The 21229-nt window shown below is 40.7% G+C and overlaps 1 protein-coding gene and 1 non-coding gene across 2 annotated transcripts; one reads left to right on the forward strand and one right to left on the reverse strand.

Annotated features, from left to right (window-relative positions):
• Positions 1-1191: 1191 nt before the first annotated feature.
• On the reverse strand, positions 1192-20782 carry LOC110866816 (caffeoylshikimate esterase). Its single transcript, XM_022115964.1, has 9 exons — positions 20492-20782; positions 20002-20007; positions 19916-19948; positions 19693-19819; positions 19478-19624; positions 18785-18915; positions 9487-9624; positions 9263-9403; positions 1192-1443 (listed from the first exon to the last, which is right to left on the reverse strand). Exons 1-9 carry the CDS (start codon positions 20780-20782, stop codon positions 1192-1194), a joined length of 1266 nt encoding a protein of 421 aa, XP_021971656.1.
• On the forward strand, positions 6552-6658 carry LOC118480777. Its single transcript, XR_004863754.1, has one exon. It is a non-coding gene; the product is annotated as a small nucleolar RNA R71 (small nucleolar RNA).
• Positions 20783-21229: the final 447 nt, after the last annotated feature.

Consider the following 21229-nt stretch of genomic DNA (forward strand, 5'->3'; position numbering starts at 1 on the left):
CGAGCTCGAGCTTTAGAAATAAAGCTCGAATCGAGCCGAGCTCAAGCTCGAGCTTTCATATGTTAAACGAGCTCGAGCTCGAGCCTGGTCGACCTCGGGCTCGGCTCGGCTCGTTTGCACCCCTAATAACCAAGTTTTATCTAAGTTCAAATAAATTTATTAAATTATCCAAAGTTTATATCAATCATTTATATATAGAAGTAAAAATAATGATTTTAAAAGGGTGGAATTTGATAATTTCATAACTATCGTTTTTAAAAGAAAACGGTGTGCAAAGTAAAAGAGGGGTGCATTTAGCTCATCCCGAAACAAGTTGTGGACATTTTTTAAATTAATTATAATCTAATGTTAAATCGTCTTTTTGGTATGAAAGTTGTTAGTATATACTAAGATCTTTGGTTTTAGTTTATTGTCCTCTTGAGTTCTACTTCGAATAATGAGTTCTGCCTATTAAATGAAAGCCCTAAGGCCACTTAATTAGGTTATTGGACCCGTTAAAAACTAAATTACATTTAATTATTAAAATATGTATCTTTGAAATACATATAACTAGGGTATATTAATCGGTAGTGATTACAAATGAATGAGTTGATATACCATGTCAAGGAAACAATGCATGTTTCAAGACATGCTTGTGGATTATGTGCTCAAGCACTTGTGTTTCTATAAACAAATAAACTCACATTGATTAGCATCTTTGTAATTCCTTTATCAATATGAATGAATGGAGAATAAAACCATCATCCTTGTTGCTTTCCTTGTTGAAAGCAAGAACTCACAAAGGGCTAATATTGTAAGGAACCTCACATATTGAAGTTAGCTATTTTACCCGCGATTATCTTTAATTAGAATTTTGAACTTTAGACCCTATGATATGTTCCATTGGGCGAACTTAGGTCCATGATTGACTTTTAATTTTGGAAGGTCCATGATTGACTTTTCATTTTGAAAGTTTAGGCTGAGCTTTTCTATCTTACTTCAAGATTGGCTTGATTCTTATCACAAGATTTCGCAATGGTTAATCATTTAATACGAATTCTCGCTCATTGACACAACCATCTTGATCCATATAAACATGTCTAGATCAAAATAGCCCATCTGCATAATTTTTACAACTCTAAAAACTATAGGAAATATAATTATTATGGGAAGAAATGTAGGGATACCCTATAAGTAGAAATGCAACCCAATCTAGTTATGATCTTTCTTTTTATCGGTGTCAGGAGGCTTATCATTTTTCGACTTTAGCTCCCTCTCCGATCTTGAGTTTCCTCGGGCAATTCTCTCATTGATCCAACTAATAGCATCAGCAAAAACAATATCAGTGTTTTCAGTAAACTCCCCATACGTGAGGGCATGCCACATTCCCGGGTACAACTTAAAGGTCTTGTCGGTGCTAGAAGCAGAATCGTATAACAGTTTACTCGTCAAAGGATCGGTCACCTTGTAATTGATGCGTGTGTAGTGCGATATATTTTTGATGAGTATTTAAGCCCCTTTTTACACTTTTAGCCAAGTTTTAAATTTATAAAACACGATATTTACTAACACTAAACACACATATGGGCAAGTGCACCCATCGTGGACGTAGTATAGTGTTGGTAAGATACCGAGGTCGTCCAAGGACACAAGAGCTTTTAATACCGGTTTATCCTCAACGTCTAATCAAATCAAAAAGTGAGAAAAATGTTTTAAACTAAGAAAAATAAAAACTAACTATATGCTGAAAAATAAAATAAAATAAAAACAGATAGACAAGATGAATCACTTGGATCCGACACGTGTATTAGTATAACCTTTGATTATTTTCGCACTTTTGCACTTGTTTAAGAGATTATCTTAGTTATTGTAGTAGGCCCCTCTTTTGAAGGCGACGTTACCCTCAACCCAGTAGTTTGAGTCAGCAAGGATACAATCCTAAAGGGTCGGATTATTGAAAGATAATGAATTAAGTTATTAATGCAAATTGTGGTAGGCCCCGCTTTTGGCGGTGACGTTACCCTCGGCTAAGTAGTCTGAGTCAGCAGGGATACAGTCCTAAGTAGCCGGGTTATAGTATTAATAGTAGTTAACTTATGAGGGGGTCAAAGAGTTTGGATCCCCGCCATCCAATACCTATGGGTATTGAAGGAGATCCTACTAAATTTGACCCAGGTCCCAAGCAGGACCTCTAAACGCTGAACAAGGGCAAGACCCTTACCAAACCGTTCCCTTAACCCCCGACCAGGTAGCCAACATACCTCCATATAGACCGTGGAGATATGAATGGTGAAAATCTTTTATTTTATATAGACAGTAAAATAATGCCAAGACACCACGGACAAACGATAAGGAAAGATCACCTTCAACATAAGTAACTAGTTATTAAAGTCATTAATACAAAACCAAATAAAAAGTGCAAAAGATTAAAAATAAAAAGTATTATACTAAACACTTGTCTTCACCAAGTGATGTAAGAGACTTAGGCAAACATGGCCTTGATTGTCAAGATCTCTTACGATCAATCTTGGATCCCGAGACGACTCACACACTGTACGATGGACAATGGATGATGGTGGTGGATGATGGTGTTATGGTGGTGGTGGGTGGTGGATGAAGTGTGAGAGAGGTGGTGTGCCAAGGGATGAGAGAGAATGAAACCAAGCTCCTCTATTTATAGGCTGAACAGAAGGCTGGACACGGCCCCGTGTCCGCTGGACACGGCCCCGTGCCCGTCTGACATTCTCTCTCTTCATTAATTGTAATTTGCAATTACAATTAATGCGCCTGCTGTACTTTCACCACGCCCCCGTGTCCGCTGGGCACGGCCCCGTGGTGGGCAATGGAAGCTTCTACTGGTTTGTCTTTTCTGCTGCTTCCTGGGCACGCCCCCGTGTTCGCTGGACACGGGGCGTGTTCAGACTCTGTTTTCTCTTTTTTGCCTTGGGAGGTGACGTTGAGGGTCCGGGCAGTCTACTTTTGTTCCTTTTCTTGTATTTATGCTAGAATTAGTTGTCTTTTTGCTTCTTTTGTGATTTTGAGCTCATTTCATCCTGAAAATACAAAAGGAAGACAAAAACACTCTTTTTCCAACATTAGTACTTAAAAAGGGTTAGTTTTATGCCTTAATTGATGTGATTTATATGTTGCATTTTACACACATCAAATACCCCCACACTTGAACTTTTGCTTGTCCTCAAGCAAAACTCTTTAAATGTGGCTTACACTCCCAACTGGAATAGGTAGAAGAGAAGTTTTTTAGCTTGTCGTAGAGTGTCGGGAATCCAAGGTCTTTGTAACTTTTATTTTTATTTATTTACAATCCTATTCGTTATGATTTATTTTGAACGTTTCATAAGATAAATTACTTATTTGGGCATAGCATGCCTTATTAAAATTCCATTATATATAAGTTCACATACCTCACGGGGGATCACTCAACACTCGGCCGAAGGTGTATATTTTTAGTGAATCACTCGAGAGCGGCATGGAACTTACGCCTTCCATAGGCTTGCCAAGCAATCAATCCTCCTCCTTTTTAACTTTTTACCTTTGTAAATATCAAGAGGACTTTTGGGGTGAAGGATTAGGCTTGGGTTAAAGGTGGGTGGTTGGGTTAGTGGTTAGTAAAAAGGGCGAAAAGTCGTAAGAAGCTTCGGTTTTCGTTAAATACCTTGTTTTTAGTGACTTTTTATTTTGAAGTATTTCTCCAAACAAGCTTTTATATAGCTTTTGTTTGTTTTTGACTTCATCATTTTTTTTTTCATCACATAAAAAGGCGAGTTTACGAAAAACCGAGCTTGTTACTAAAATAAAGGGTGAAAAATAAAAAGGTTTTTGGTGGGTAAAAAGGGTTTTTGTGGGGTAATGAAATGAAAGGTTTAGGCTCAAAGGGACTATCTAGGGGGATTTTGGGTAGGAAAAAAAATGAAAAATAATGGTTTTGAAAGAAAAATGGTTAGTCCTAATGCCTCAATCATTTACTTACTTGGGTTTAAGTTGGTAAGGACCGGGAATGAATCGTCGTGGCAAGTTCTAGATTTGTAAGAACCAAGCGGCTATTCACACAAGAAACGAAAAATGAGCATTTAATCTAAATATGTATATTTTTATGCTCAATAAAGGCTCAAAACTCACTTTTGTGGGAATGGGTTTTTAATGTGGTCAAGTATATATAATCGAATTTTTAACTAGACTTGTTATGCCGTTTCATAATTTTCTTATGTTGGTTCTTTGTTATCACGACGCTATCGGTTGTAAACTTGTAAAAATATAACCTTTTTTAGAACTTGTTATTCCCAACTTAAACTAAGACAAGTAAATGAGAAAAAAAATGAAAAAGTTTTTGAAAAAAATTTGGGGTGTTTAGCGGTTCCAATAGAGTTTTGTGTAAGGCTTGTTTTTAGGATTTGCAAAATTCAAGGTTTTAGCATCCCCCCCACACTTAAATTACACATTGTCCTCAATGTGTCCAAAAATAATGTTTTTGGTTGATTAGAATGTGTAAAAGTGGTTTAAAAAGCAAAAATTTATGTTACTGGCACCCTGGACACGGCCCCGTGGTGACCGGGCACGGCCCCGTGGTCAAGTGCCAGTAACAAAAATTAGAGAATTGAAACAGAAGCCTGGACACGGGGGCGTGTCCGCTGAACACGGCCCGTGTCCAGTTACCTGAACTGGGTGATTTTCTGCAGGTGGCTCAGCATGGGGCCGTGTTGGTTGGGCACGGCCCGTGTTGAGCCTTCTGTGATGGAGATTTATGTCGGGTTGCTCTGTTCTTCGTGCATGTTCCATTTTTCTCGTTCCCTTTTTCATCCATTACCACCATGAGTGTGTTTTATTCTGCAAAAACTAAAAGATTAAACTAAATTAAGGATGGTTCCGCGGAATGCCTCCGTGGTGCGCCACGTTTATAAGGGTCCTTGGCTAGACCCGATTCGAGGTTATATATCTTCTGAGTGGGATACCTTGCTTCCCATGTTACACCGTCGGAGAGCAGCATCCAAGCTCGAATCAATAACCTTCATGTAATTTACTGGGTCGTCGTCCTCTATTCTCTTCCCAACTCCGAACTTCACCTCATCATCCCCATACCTCAAAGTGAGTGTCCCGTCATTCATATCTACCACTGCTTGTGCTGTGGCAAGGAAGGGTCTCCCTAGTATAAGGGGGACCTCGGTGTCTTCCTCCATATCGAGTATGAGTCAACTGGATAAACGAACCTGCTTACCCTTACCAAGACATTCTCGATGACACCTTGTGGGAATTTGACGGATCGATCAGCGAGTTGTATGCTCATTTTTGTAGAGCTCGTGGTTCCCAAGCCAAGCCTTTTGAACATTGATGAGGGCATGAGGTTAATGCTAGCCCCTAGGTCGGCCAAGGCATTGCGAACGGGCGATTCCCCTATTGAGCACGGAATCGTGAAACTTCCGGGATCGATTTTCTTTTGGGGCAATTTATTGAGTACGAGGGCAGAGCATTCTTCGCCTAAATTAACTAATTGCAAATTTTCAATTTTCTTCTTATGTGTAAGGAAGTCCCTCATAAATTTAGAGTATTTGGGCATTTGGGTTAGGACTTCTATAAAAGGAATATTGACATGCAATTGTTTTAACAGACTTTCGAATTTTGCGAATTGCTCATTGGTCTTTTGACGAATTAACCTACCGGGGTACGGAACTCGAGGAGCCTTGGTAGGCTCTGGTGATGGAGGAGAGTTCTTCTCCTGCAGAGGCGTTGGCACTGTGTCTTCCGTAGGTGGTGGTACTTCTGCAGGCCCTACGGTGCGGTTTCGTAGTGTGATGAGGTGAACTTGCGCCTTTGGGTTTGTTTCGGTATTGCTAGGTAATGCGCCTTGCGGTCTCTCGGAAAAATTTTGAGCTATTTGATTTATTTGTTTTTCTATGTTTTGAATGCTAGCTTGTTGATTCCTAAAATTAGATTCTAATTGTAGAAATCTTTCCGAGTTTTTCTTATTAGTGTCAGAGACAAGGCGAGATATAGTATCTTCGAGCCTTTCTCGTCCACCTTGTTGTTGAGTGAAATTTTGTGACTCATTTCTTGATTGCTAAAAGTTTGTTCTTTGGGTTTGTTGGTTACTACTATTGCCGGGTTCCCTCTAACCAAGGTTTGGGTGGTTTCGCCATCCTTGGTTGTAAGTGCCCGTTGGGGGACCTGACGGCCTAGGTCTATTATCAATGTAGTTTACCATTTCTTGTTGATCGTCCGTTTCTTTCATGCAACTCCAATTTTCATGTGACCCACCACACCCTTCGCAAGCCATAACCGAGGCTGTTTTTGTCATTTCTAATTTTTTTATTTTTGAAGAAAGGGCCTCGATTTGGGCTTGTAAAGAAGTGCTTTCGTCGACCTTATGGGCGCCCGGGGCGATAGATTTATTTCCCCGGGGGGTGTGCCATTGAAAATTGGTTTGAGCAATTTCCTCAATCTGATTATATATTTCGTGTGGGCGTCGGTTACCTAAAAGTCCCCCGGAGCTAGAGTCAAGTGTCTGCCTAGTGTGTGGCAACAATCCATTGTAGAAAGTGGATACTTGTTGCCATATCGCGAGGCCGTGATGGGGACACTTGCGCAATAGCTCCTTGAACCTTTCCCAAGTTTCATATAAGGATTCCCCGTCCTCTTATGAGTATGTATTAATTTCAGTAATTAATTTAGCAGTTTTAGCAGGAGGGAAATACTTATATAGAAATTTTTGGGCTAGTTCATCCCAGGTGTTTACCGATCCAGCTGGGAGGGCGTTGAGCCAAGCTTTCGCTCGGTCTTTCAGTGAGAATGGAAACATACGGAGGCGGATGGCGTCGTTTGATGCTCCATTGATCCGAAAGGTATCACATATTTCCAAGAAATTAGTTATATGTAGATGGGGATCCTCGTCCGCAAGTCCGTGGAAGGTTGCGGAGTTTTGGAGCATTTGTATCAAATGCGGCCGAAGTTCGAAGTTATTGGCTTCGACATTCGGGGCATTGATAGCGGCGCCTAGATTACCTACGGTGGGTCGTAGATAATCCATAAGGGTACGTTGGTCCGCCATTGGAGGTGGATCACCCGAAACCTTCTCCTGGTTTTTGGCTTTTAACCTTTTTCTGAGAAAGCGTTCGGGTTCTTCTAGCGGTTCTTTTATGTCTTTATTGGAACTGGAGCTCATACACTACGTGAGGTTGGCGTCGGGTTCCAAGTCCTGCAATAAAAACAGAAAAGAATGTTGGTCAGAAGGTTCACCACGGCCCCGTGTTGAGCGAACACGGCCCCGTGTTGAGCGAACACGGCCCCGTGGTCGGAGTTACAGTGATTGTTTTCCAGATCCCAGTTACTGGAAGTTGGACACGGCCCCGTGTTGCACCGGCACGGCCCCGTGGTCAGCCTTCTGTAACTTGAAAAACAAAAACTGCCAGTAACAATGCTGAGCACGGCCCGTGTCCGACCAGGCACGGCCCCGTGCTGAGCTCTGCAGAAGCTGAAAATCTAAGAAAAAATCCTAAAAAAAATAAAGAAAAATAAAAATATGACTAGGCCGTTGATTCCTAACTTTTTTAAAATCCTTGTGTCCCCGGCAACGGCGCCAAAAACTTGATGCGTGTGTAGTGCGATATATTTTTGATGAGTATTTAAGCCCCTTTTTACACTTTTAGCCAAGTTTTAAATTTATAAAACACGATATTTACTAACACTAAACACACATATGGGCAAGTGCACCCATCGTGGACGTAGTATAGTGTTGGTAAGATACCGAGGTCGTCCAAGGACACAAGAGCTTTTAATACCGGTTTATCCTCAACGTCTAATCAAATCAAAAAGTGAGAAAAATGTTTTAAACTAAGAAAAATAAAAACTAACTATATGCTGAAAAATAAAATAAAATAAAAACAGATAGACAAGATGAATCACTTGGATCCGACACGTGTATTAGTATAACCTTTGATTATTTTCGCACTTTTGCACTTGTTTAAGAGATTATCTTAGTTATTGTAGTAGGCCCCTCTTTTGAAGGCGACGTTACCCTCAACCCAGTAGTTTGAGTCAGCAAGGATACAATCCTAAAGGGTCGGATTATTGAAAGATAATGAATTAAGTTATTAATGCAAATTGTGGTAGGCCCCGCTTTTGGCGGTGACGTTACCCTCGGCTAAGTAGTCTGAGTCAGCAGGGATACAGTCCTAAGTAGCCGGGTTATAGTATTAATAGTAGTTAACTTATGAGGGGGTCAAAGAGTTTGGATCCCCGCCATCCAATACCTATGGGCATTGAAGGAGATCCTACTAAATTTGACCCAGGTCCCAAGCAGGACCTCTAAACGCTGAACAAGGGCAAGACCCTTACCAAACCGTTCCCTTAACCCCCGACCAGGTAGCCAACATACCTCCATATAGACCGTGGAGATATGAATGGTGAAAATCTTTTATTTTATATAGACAGTAAAATAATGCCAAGACACCACGGACAAACGATAAGGAAAGATCACCTTCAACATAAGTAACTAGTTATTAAAGTCATTAATACAAAACCAAATAAAAAGTGCAAAAGATTAAAAATAAAAAGTATTATACTAAACACTTGTCTTCACCAAGTGATGTAAGAGACTTAGGCAAACATGGCCTTGATTGTCAAGATCTCTTACGATCAATCTTGGATCCCGAGACGACTCACACACTCTACGATGGACAATGGATGATGGTGGTGGATGATGGTGTTATGGTGGTGGTGGGTGGTGGATGAAGTGTGAGAGAGGTGGTGTGCCAAGGGATGAGAGAGAATGAAACCAAGCTCCTCTATTTATAGGCTGAACAGAAGGCTGGACACGGCCCCGTGTCCGCTGGACACGGCCCCGTGCCCGTCTGACATTCTCTCTCTTCATTAATTGTAATTCGCAATTACAATTAATGCGCCTGCTGTACTTTCACCACGCCCCCGTGTCCGCTGGGCACGGCCCCGTGGTGGGCAATGGAAGCTTCTACTGGTTTGTCTTTTCTGCTGCTTCCTGGGCACGCCTCCGTGTTCGCTGGACACGGGGCGTGTTCAGACTCTGTTTTCTCTTTTTTGCCTTGGGAGGTGTCGTTGAGGGTCCGGGCAGTCTACTTTTGTTCCTTTTCTTGTATTTATGCTAGAATTAGTTGTCTTTTTGCTTCTTTTGTGATTTTGAGCTCATTTCATCCTGAAAATACAAAAGGAAGACAAAAACACTCTTTTTCCAACATTAGTACTTAAAAAGGGTTAGTTTTATGCCTTAATTGATGTGATTTATATGTTGCATTTTACACACATCATCATCTTCTCCATGCACAATCAAGAATGTCATTGTCACGTCTTTTAACTTTTTCTCAAGGTCTACAGTCACAGTATACAACTCCATAGCAGTTTGTAGGCGCACACGACCTTTGTAGCATAACGGATTATCACGAATCTATACAACATGCTTAAAATCATTAATCATAGCTAATAAAACCAAAAAAAAAGAAGATAAATTAGCATAAATTATTTAATTACTTCCTGTCTAATTTTAGGATCTCTGAAGGCAAGCTCAACAATATCATCACCCGGGACAATTTTCCAAGTGGGTATAAATTTTCTAAGTTGTGTTAGAACATTAAACATAATTGGTGATGGTCTCATATTGTCTGCAATCTGTAAAGTTAAACATAAAATGTTATAGGACAATAGGAGTAAGAAACAAAGACATAAGACTTAACTAATAAACGACTAGCACATATTTTTTTCCATTAATTTAGGGACTTGTTCTGACAAGAATATGATATCTTAGCGGGTTAAAGAGTACAACAAATTTTAACTTGGTAAAATTTACCATTTTGATCTTTCTTTTTCTTTGTTCTTGCATTCCTTTGACAATTGTTAACTATTATTGTCTTCATTTAAAATTGTCAAACTTTCTATTTTTTATTATATTAAAAACGTGTTAGTTGCTTGATGCCACATCTCGCTTAAAAATCATATCATTAGATCTTGTTTTCGGAACTTTCCGGGCCGTTCAAGAAGCACCATGTGCTTCTGGAAGTCTCTGGAAAATGTACAACGTTCGGGTCCATAAATTACAGAGTAATTTTCTAACTCTCGTGCGGCGACTTAGAATCGATCTAAGTTAAGCCTTTGACACGATTTTGTTGTGATTCAAGTTATGTAATGCAGAAGCGTTTGAGTTACGAACAAACATGTCTTTATATTGATTGAAGGAACAAGAGTACAAGAATATCTTTACAAGACTTTTACAAAGCTTTTAGTGTTGTGAAGTTGTGTAGGTAATGTGAGTTATGAGTAAGTTATCTAGGGTAATGTGGGGTGATAACAAATGATGTCTCACATCCCTAGTTATACTACTTCAAGTTTCTCTAGAGTTTTTGTTGTATAAAATTCTCTAGACTTAGAATGATATAGAGAAACTTGAAGTACTATAAATAGAGATACGATGCATTATTTGTAATAATCCACATTACCCCACATGAAGAAACACTAGATAAAAGACCGGAATCAAATTATCTAGGGGGTTAGGTTCTGCATAAAAGGTTGGTTCTCTCTCATTTGATTCGAAGGAACAGATCTTCTTCTCCGACGAACACTGCAAAACAGAACACCGTTAGCCTCGTCAAGGGGAGAAGGGGGGGTTCTCTCCTTGACCCAACTCTGTCGTGAGAATAAGTATGTGTTTTTTAAGAAGAAGAAGAAGTATTGACGAAGTGAGTGTAACTTGAAGTTCATACCTGAATTACTCTCATATTTATAGCCGGAAGTTTGGGCGGGAAAACTCGTTGTTGAAATATTAACGGAAGATGCTAACCACGTAAGCGGTTATTTTCCTTTCGTTAATTCCTTTGATCGGATTGTGGAAGCACACGGATCGCGATCCTGATCGATGGCTGGGGTACTGCCACATGGAAAGTAATCAAATGGAGGTTTCTCCTCATTTCCATGCCATCATCGTGGTTTTAAGATGGACTGGGGTGATGGCACGTGTCCTAGACGGTTATAACCGTCTGGTGATGCACGATTGAGTCTTCTAGAAGATTATTGCCATAATCCAGTGTGACTCCTTACTGTGTGGTATCAGCTTGGTAAATAATACCCAAGTCTGGGTATCATTACGCAGAAATGTTTATCTGGGATTTTTATCCCTGTTTGTTATGGAAAATGGCACAAGGACTTGTTTGCTTCCTTTCGGCGCGCAAGTGTTGTCTGATGTCTTTCTTCTAAACCCCTTGTGGGACCAGTGCGCGGCCGCGCAAGGCCTAAAGAGGGTTCAAAAGACGAAGCGGTGGTATGGTCCCATGTACTTGATATGGGGTTTTTGGGACCTTATCCCTTCAAGTCCCCCCAGTCTAGTGTTGCTCTTATGCAAATAAGTGGAGCACTAAACTATGAGAGAGTGGTGCTTATAGGCTTTTTGGCGCTAAAGTGTGGAATCTTCTATTAGAAGACACACTTTGCTTATTTTATGATTTTTGAAAATCTTGACTTTGGGTACGAAAGGTATAGTAATGACTGTGTGACAGGCAGTCATTGTCAGATGTGTGTTACTGACCGTGTTTCATACGCGCGCGTGAGGTCGCGTTGGTGTTGATCCCCACTCGCCCTGTCGCTTGGGCAATTGTGCTACCGAAAAAGGTGTTGTTGCAGTTACCTATGCCCTTTATGGCGGTGGGTATATAAGTTTGTTTGAGTTGCCTATTTTTGTTAATCATTACTTCGTTGAAAACTTTTCCCCTTCTTGTCTTCTTCATCTGTTAAGAAAGAATCTGCCATTTCTTCCTCTTATGTCAACCGGAGATCATCATGAGGATTTAACTGAAGAAATGTCTGCTGAACTTCCATCGTTAAAGTGGCCTAGGGCAACTTCTGATGGCTTGGTTCAAAATCTTAGGTTTCCGGAGAACTGGGGTGCCCGATACCCCAGCGGCTGATGCTCCAGCTGGATATGTAACCCTATTTTGGGATTTCATCTGTGCAGGCAACTTCCATTTACCTGTGACAAAATTTTTCCTTGAAATTCCTGAGTATAAAGTTTCACATCTCTCAAATGGACCCAATTGGCATGGTTAGGGTTCGGCATTTCGAGTTTGTGTGTCGGACGATGCATATTGAACCGACGGTTCCTCGATTTCGGGTTTTTCATCAAATGCACTGTACTCAGGGGTTTTTATTCTTTTATTCAAAGAGCATCGGCGAAGAAAATTCTGCTGCAACCCCCAAAATCCTTCCATGATTGGAAACAGAAATTCTTTTTTATCAAGGCCGGGGTAATTCCTATGAGGATGATTTTTAGAGGAAAAGAAGATGTTCCTACTGAAACCATTCAAACCCCTGTTGACGAAAATTTGTACCAAGATCTGAAAGATGTTCCGTCGATTGCTTTGCCGGAGAAAGCTCTTGTTGGTGCTAGCATGAGTTTGAATTGGAGGATGGACCGGGAAGACAAACCGGTGTATACGGAGGATGGTAAAGGTAAGATTGGGGGTTTGCCTTGTTTTACCGTTTCTTAATTTTTGTTGTTGTGTTGTTGTTGTTTTTTTTTTGTTGAACTTGCTCTTCTTCCCCTGCAGTTGTTTCGTTGCATTTGAGAGGGAAGGCGGAAAGATGGCTACCATTGCTAAAAAGCCTGATGAAGAGCTTTGGTATCATCGTATTGTGAAGAATTTTGTTCTTCCGCGGGACGCGGATCTGTCTTTCCAACCAACTGCTAGTGCTGGTAAGCTTTCATCTTTTTAATTTTTGTCTGCTATTTTTGCGCGTTCAAATAAGTTGTATTCTGCGCTTTGTCAGTAGGCGAATTGTCGAACTTGGGCATAGGCCCTGAGAAGAAGAAACGCGCGATAACCACTACTGCTGCGCCTAAGAAGAATGATGTTGAGAAAGCTCAATCTTCCAAGGTCAAAAATGTTGGGGGAGAGAAGAAAGGTATGCGCCATTCTTCTGACTCCTGGTGTGATTTTGTGGAGGTTTCTGATTCTTTGGAGGCTCTTGCGCCTGCAGTTATTATTAGAAGACCAAAACCAGAACCAAAAGAGACTGCTGATATTCCCCCATCCAATCCTGATGATCCCATTGACTTGGAATCAAGCCCTGAGCACTTAGTGAGGAATAAGGCAGGGAAAGGAAAACAATCTGGCGCTAAGGCTGAAGGTTAGCTAGCAAAGAAGATCCAGAGGAAGAAAATTACCAGGAGAGGCAATCTGGACGCCTTTATTTCAGAGTCTGCTCCTACTAAGTGTCATCTTTTGCCTTTTTCTTCTAAAGCGCATTGAATATTTTGTGACTTATAGATTTGTTTTTCAGAAAAACCTACTTCTCCTATTCCCACAGAATCACTGCCTGTGGTTAATGAAGAACTCCCACCCTCTCCTCCGCGCGCTTCTGCTGCTGATCTGTTAAAGAATACTGAGGTTCCCGAGGGTGGTGCGGAAAAAGTTGTTGATCTTGGAGCTCATAGGCCTGTTGATGTTGCTGTGGATGCAGAAAAGGTTATTAGCCCAGAGACTATGGATGGTGCTGGTAACCCAAGAACTCCTGATCTTACTGCTCATGTTTTGGAGAAAGAGAAAACTACCGAAGAAATTCCTGTTACAACTTCTCCTCCCAAATCATCTGGTGTTATGCCTGAAAACGTTGAGAAGGTTACTGTTGAGGAGCAGGGCTCGTTTTCTGGTGCTGGCAAGAGTTCTCCCATCTGCCCAGAGGAAACTTTGGGGGATTATTACTATCGAACTTATTCGGAGAAGGATGCCTCCGAGATTCATGCCCCTGTTTGGAACCTGAAGAAAGGTGACACTTTCTCTGATTGGCGCGTCTGTCGTGACTGGTTTCAGGGGATATTTCCACCTGGGGAGATTAAGTTTCAAGAGAGCCATCTCCATGAGCAGACTTATCATGCCTACCTTGAGGAAGCTGCCTCTCATGCATCCACTACAGACCGCATAGTGCGCGAGTGGCATAGTATGCATAAAGATTGGGCTGCCTTTAAGGTATCTAAGAAAAAAGTTGCGGATGATGAGAGCCGTGTTGCTCAGTTAAAGGCTAAGCTGGAAGCTGACCAGGCCAAGTTTGAGGCTGATCGGAAAACTGAAGAATGGTCCGTTGCGGACTGGAAGAGGAAAGCAGAAGCCGAAGCTGCCCTCCTTTCCGAGGAACGAAAGAACTGGAAGAAAATTTGTGAAAAAGATAACGCTGAAAAGGTGAATCTCCGCAATGTTATCAATAATCTCGGGGCTGAGATTGAAAAAATTGAAGAAGCAGGATGCGGAGGTTGAAAAGTTAAAAAAGGAAAAGGCTGATGTGGAAGCTGCGCTAGAAGAGGCGCGTTCTCATAGGGAGCGCAGTGAACAACGAGAGGTACATGCTTACGCCAATATTGCTCTTAAAGAAAAAGAGATAGAGGAACTTACCTCTTGCTTTCTGACCAGGATCAACTTAAAAAAGATTTGGAGCTTGCGCTTTCCGAAAAAACTGAAACCTCCCGCCGTTTAACTGAATCTGAAGAGAAACTGGAGAATTCTGAAACGACGCGGGCCACAGCAGAGAGCGAGCTTGAACCTTTGAAAAGTGACATGGCATGGCTGAAGAAGCGAGGGATTGCCTGTGTAAGTTGTCTTTTTGTTGTCTTTCTTGTGAAAACATTTTGCGCCTTTCCCTTATTTTGCCTTTTTTGTAGGTTGCTGAGTCAATGTTGAATTCTGAGGAGCTAGATAAGACTGTTGCGCGCTTGGTAGTTGCTGCGTGGAATGACGGGTATGCCCAAGGTTATACTGAATGTTCGCAGCATGTGAATAGTGCTCTGAAGGTTGATTGAGATACTAGCAGATCTGCTACTCATGGCGTAAATACCGGCGCTGCGCTTGTATCCTTAAATCAGAATTCAATAATTTGCAGCTTCCTGTCATGGATCTTATAAACATCGCATTGCAGTCCGAAGACCACGTGGCGTAGCGAAAGGAAATCTTTCCAGATGAAAGCGAAGATCTAGCATAGATTTCTTTTTTGTAATTGTATTGAACAATTTGTGTAATTTTTAGGGGAGTGTATCCCCTTTCTGTTAATGCGCTGCTGCGCAAGTAACGTACATTAAAACATTGCCGTGTTTGATAGTTTTTGAAGGCGTGCTGGTGCGCTTGGAATAGTATTATTTGTGCTTTTTTAGTTTACAAAATTTTGCATGTGTACAATTACTTTGATTAGGTAAGGCGAATAAAGGTGGTATGAAGCTCATGTGTGAACGTATGGTCTTTGTGTGATGTAATCACTGACCATTCATGAGACTTGTATTGTATTTACCATAATGTTTTTGCGCTTACCAAAAGAAATTGCATGCATTTTGTAAGAAAAAACACAAGAATAATAGAACTTCGTTGTTTATTCCAAGATAAGGCGCGGAGGCCGTTACAAAGTCTATTAAAAATAATTACATGGATCTTAACTTACACTCTATCTCCTGCTTAGATTTGATAAACTGTAGAGTCTGCTTCGTTCTGCAGGGAGATCATTGAGTTGCTTCTAAGTTTTTTGCTTTTTTACTCAGGCCTTCTTCGCCTCGAGTGATTTGTTTAATTCTTTGCGCACATTCTGTAGGAGGTGAGTAAGCTCACCATTCTTAAGTGCCTTTTCAATTTCTATGCGCAAGGAAATGCAGTTATCGGTGGTATGCCCATTGTCCTTGTGGTATTCACAATACTGACTCGGGTCTTGTCCACGTTTGTTCTTCATATGTGGCGGAGGTTTAAACTGGTAAGCCTCCGTGCTTAGAACTTCTGCAGGAGTCTTGGTTAGGGGAGTCCATTGTCTCTCCCTATTCTCTTGTTTGGCTTCTCTCTGCGCAGTGAGCTTGTTAATTGTGGCTTGAGCATCCTCGGACGAATAGTTCCCTGAGCTAGAATCGCGCCAACCTTTCTTAAATTTCCTTCCGCCACTTGAGCCTAAATCTGAGGGTCGATTGTGTGGTGGTGGCGGCCTGTTGGTGGTCAGATTCTTTTCTGTTTGGGCATAAACCTTTGCCGTTGCCATTACTTTTTCCCATCTCTTCGGGAGTCCTTCTGTCCCAAACAGGATTTTTATCATATCGTCGCACCTGACTGCATATTTAAATTGGGCTCGAATCAGCTGCTCATGGACGTCCCCAATCTCAAGTACCTCCTTGTTATAACGAGTGATGAAGTCTTCCAGACTTTCATCATGGTGACGCCAAATGTTCATCACATCCGAAGTGTCACGGATTGATCGTCTTTGCTAGCTGAAATGAACCAGAAACTTGTCGCGCAAATCTTTCCATGACGTAATTTTTCCAATGGGCAAGTTGTCAAACCAGATTCTTGCAGCGCCTGTAAGGGTTTGTACAAAAAGGTGGCACCACATTGGTAGGGTCCAGCCTCCTACCAGTCCTGCGCTTGTGAAGACTCGCAGTTGATCGTCAGGGTCTGTCATTCGTTGAACTTACCCATCATTAGACGGGAGTTTTGCTTTCTCTAACGGAGCTAGAGCAATTCGCTTGTAAATTTTGAATTCTCAGCCGTTCCAGCAAGACGATAAATCAAATCATAATTGTGCTCAGCCTTAGGATTGTAAACCGCACGGGGTCTACACTTGCTGTAATTCGGTTGTAACCGACTAAATACACTGGCATTTTCTCCTTCACGGTAAGTTCGATCATATTCACTGGTGTGGGTATTTCGCTGAGATCCCAACCTGGTGTGAACTGATGGTCTCCGATGAGGGTGTGACTCGTCTCGATACTCTCTTCTGCGATTTTCTGATTGAGTATACTCGTATCTCGAGGGAGATCTAGAGTAAATCTCCGTGTCTTCGATCTGGACCCGGGATGGCCCAGCATGTTGGGAAACATGAGGTACCGACGGTGTCCTAGCATGGGATACAGGCCTTCGTGATTGAGTTTGGGGGGCAGTTTGTGCACACAGCTGTGTGTACACAACATTCAACGCCCCCTGAGATCTGACGTACCTAGAGATTGGGGTTTCTCCTGGGGGCAGAATTGAGCTTATAGGGATCTCCTGCTATACCCGTAGGGTGATAGGTTCGCTTGGATGATTATTAGCAAACTGTGCTTCATTGTCATCCGAGGCTTCCTCTACAATACCCTCAACTTGGGTATTGTTAACAAAGTTTGGCCGAGGGCCGTTTTGACGATGAGTTGAAGTTTCCTCCATTTCTGAATGGAATCAAATGAATCGAGAACGAGAAAAAACAGGTGAAACAGAGAAATCGGTGGGCCCTAATGAAGAAACACTAGATAAAACACCGGAATCAAATTATCTAGGGGTTTAGGTTCTGCATAAAAGGTTGGTTCTCGCTCGTTTGATTCAAAGGAACAGATCTTCTTCTCCGGCGAACACTGCAAAACAGAACACCGTTAGCCTCATCAAGGGAAGAGGAGGGGTTCTCTCCTTGACCCGACTCTGGCGTGAGAATAAGTATGTGTTTGTGAAGAAGAAGAAGCATTGACGAAGTGAGTGTAACTTGAAGTTCATACCTGAATTACTCTCATATTTATAGCCGGAAGTTTGGGCGGGAAAACTCGTTGTTGAAATATTAACGGAAGATGCTAACCCTGTAAGCGGTTATTTTCCTTCCGTTAATTCCTTTGATCAGATTGCGGAAGCACACGAATCGCGATCCTGATCGATGGCTGGAGTACTGCCACGTGGAAAGTAATCAAGTGGAGGTTTCTCCTCATTTCCATGCCATCATCGTGATTTTAAGATGGACTGGGGTGATGACACGTGTCCTAGACGGTTATAACCGTCTAGTGGTGCACGATTGAGTCTTCTAGAAGATTATTGTCATAATCCAGTGTGACTCCTTACTGTGTGGTATCAGCTTGGTAAATAATACCCAAGTCTGGGTATCATTACGCGGAAATGTTTATCTGGGATTTTTATCCCTGTTTGTTATGGAAAATGGCGCAAGGACTTGTTTGCTTCCTTTTGGCGCGCAAGTGTTGTCTGCTGTCTTTCTTCTAAACCCCTTGTGGGACCAGTGCGTGGCCGCGCAAGGCCTAAAGAGGGTTCAAAAGACGAAGTTGTGGTGTGGTCCCATGTACTTGATATAGGGTTTTTGGGACCTTACCCCTTCACCACACATCTTACTCATAATCCACATTACCTACACAACTTCACAACACTACAAGCCTTGTAAAAGTGTTGTAAATATATTCTTGTACCCTTGTTCCTTCAATCAACAAAAAGTCTTGTTTATTCATAACTCAAACGCTTATGCATCACATTACTTGAATCACAACAAAACCGTGTCAAAGCCTTAAGTTAGATCAATTCTAAGTCGCCGCACAAGAGTTAGAAAATTGCTCTGTAACATTATGCCCTTTACTAAAAGGAACTAACATTGTTAAAATTGCTAAGACATTACTAGTAAAAAGAAAATAAAAAGGTTAAAATCCGAATATATTAATGTGAAATTGTTGACAATAACCAGAAGATAGAGAGTGTACACACCAACGTTTACAGAATCGGAACAAACGTCAAACTGGTCTCTTTAATGGTCTACTGGTCGGACTGGTTAGATCAAATGTAAGACCAGATGAAATCCTAAATAATATAAAAATAAATAAGGTAAATTTAGAATTTTTTTAATCAAAATCCGGTTTGACCCCATAAAATTCTGGTCCAACCTCCTGGTTTTCCGTTTCAACCGACCTGTTCCCAGTCCGACCTCCCAGTTCTCATCCATCTGATCTGATAGCCTAAACTGGACCGGCCAAGGTCCCAATTCCCTGTCCGATCGGCCAGTCCGGTCTAGATCTGAAAACACTGGTAAACACCTTACACATGGGTGCAACCAATACTCCACCATCCCAAAAGTCTGGTTTCTTCAAATGTAACCGAAGCACCATTGCTCCTCCCATGGATTCTCCAAGCAATATTCTCAATTTATTTTTGTTCTCATTCCTTTCTGAAAATAAATAAAAGAAATAAAAGCTTGAATAGAGTTGATCAAGATTAAAACTAAGTATTTTGTTTATGACATGATAGAACAATGGATTGAATCGAACACCGAACCCTTAACCAGTTTGGTCACTTTGGGTTGAAATTGACACCGGTTAAATCACATGTGGTTAAACTTAGAAACTCTTAATACACATATGTAAGTTTTTGTGTTTACCTACTAGTCAAGAAACATGTTGATTTTTATTTCTCTATAATCAATTCCATGCCCAATCTTCCATTAAATCTCTTTATTATTTTATATTTTTCTTTGAAAAAAAACAATATAACCTTTTATTTACATAAATATATACAACATAAAAATATATTATTTAAATTTATGCAATCTATAAATATAACCCGATCTGATTTCTTCGAGTTTGGTTCACAGTTGATTCCACGAGTCTGATTAATGAGGCGCCAATGTGACCACTTTATTAATCGTCCTGATTTTATAAATATCACTAAAAATAAAACAAACATCTAAGAACCCAAAATTTATAAACATAAAACAACTAAATAAAATTTACCACAAATGCTTGTGAAAAATTGAGAACAGTCTTCAACAAGATCATTAAAATGAGAGATGAAACCCTTAATTCCATCAGATTTCCCATGGCCTTGATTATCTATTCCATAAACTCCGAATCCCGCCTTTACAAGCCTCATCGCAGCTCCTGTTTATTCCAATAATTTCGTAATTCTGATATAAAATGTTTATATAAAATTTTAGAATAGTATTCACCTTTCATGGAGACACTACACTCCATAGCATATCCATGGTTAAGAAATACTAAAGCTTTTGGTTCAAAATTCGTCGGAATCCAACGACATGTAAAAAGCTTTTTTCCCTTTGAATTTGTAATAAATTCCTGCAAATATTAGCAGAAATATGATTCATTCATGCCTAATATCTTAAAGAATCGGAAAACCAAGCATTATGATGAAAAAACAATATTAATATGTACCTCCTCATATTTGACATTTGAGGATTCGGATGCCTAAAGATTGTGGAAAACAAAAAAATGTGATCAACCAATGGGACATATATTACGTGAAACTGAAAAAAACAAAGGATATAAGATTAGAAACATGCCATGAAACAAAGTGTGTTTAAGAAAAACACAAGGTTCTTTGTTTGATCCAAAGATATTGGAAGAGAGAGAGAGAACAGAGGAAGAGAAATTTTAGAATCTGAGAAGATGAAGTGCTTACAGAATTGTTAAGATAAAGTACGCAAGAAATACATAAACATAACGAACTATTCTAATTTTCCTAATATTATTATTATGATTATTTGAAACGTAAACTTCATTAGAACATAACAACCCACAAAATGGAGCGGCTTAACTGAAAAAGAATTGCATATTTACCAAATTACACCACTCGGTCCATGAAACCGACCTAGCTTTGAATCTCTTTTTAATTCAAAGAAAACCAATCAACTTAATGTCACTAGTTATATCTTTCACCCGGGCATGTTTATTAGCGGACTTCACACCATTTTTTGCCCGCAAAATTCACAAACAACTAATCATCACAACCCCATGGAAAATCCCGTTAACAGTTGTCCCTTTCAACCCGACATGATTACAAATCTCTAAGAGGTCCCTAACAATCGACACGACTATGAGCGCCACCCTGCTCGAAGCCGATATTCTTTGCCAAATAATACTCGCCACCATAAAAGTCGTGAAAAGATGGTTAGAAGTCTCATCACTTGACCCGCAAAGAGGACACGAGAGGTCTTTAATATCAATGTTCCTGTCTTTGAGTGTTATCCCTGTGGAAATATTCCCTATTTCCTCCTTCCATGCGAACGTGTTGCATTTCATAGGAATCTACTAACACCACTTCAATATCAATGTTCCTGTCTTCACACTGCTCCGACTGCGTATTCACCAGAACTCTCCTCGGTCCACGTCCATTAGTCGCTTCGGTGTTCGAGGGTTATCGCATCCAAATCTCTATGCAGCAAATTTAACTCCGAGATCTCTATAAAGCTTCTTGGCCCACATTTCCAGTTCCAAGCTACCACACAAGTTCCGCCTTCAAACCATCAAAATCTGCTTTCAACACTACATTTTTTGTTAGCCTCATGTTTAAATAATTAGGATAAATATCTTTTAACGGTTCGTTGAATAACCAAGGATCCAACCAAAAGAAGGTATGTCGCCCATTGCCAACCACCCTTTTAAAGGAGTTCCGAAGCGGATTACCCTCATCACGGTTTTAGCAAACGATTTCACTATATTATTCACCAAGTCACCATCTTATCCCTC

Source organism: Helianthus annuus, chromosome 7 (assembly GCF_002127325.2).
Source record: "Helianthus annuus cultivar XRQ/B chromosome 7, HanXRQr2.0-SUNRISE, whole genome shotgun sequence".
Taxonomy (NCBI): domain Eukaryota; kingdom Viridiplantae; phylum Streptophyta; class Magnoliopsida; order Asterales; family Asteraceae; genus Helianthus; species Helianthus annuus.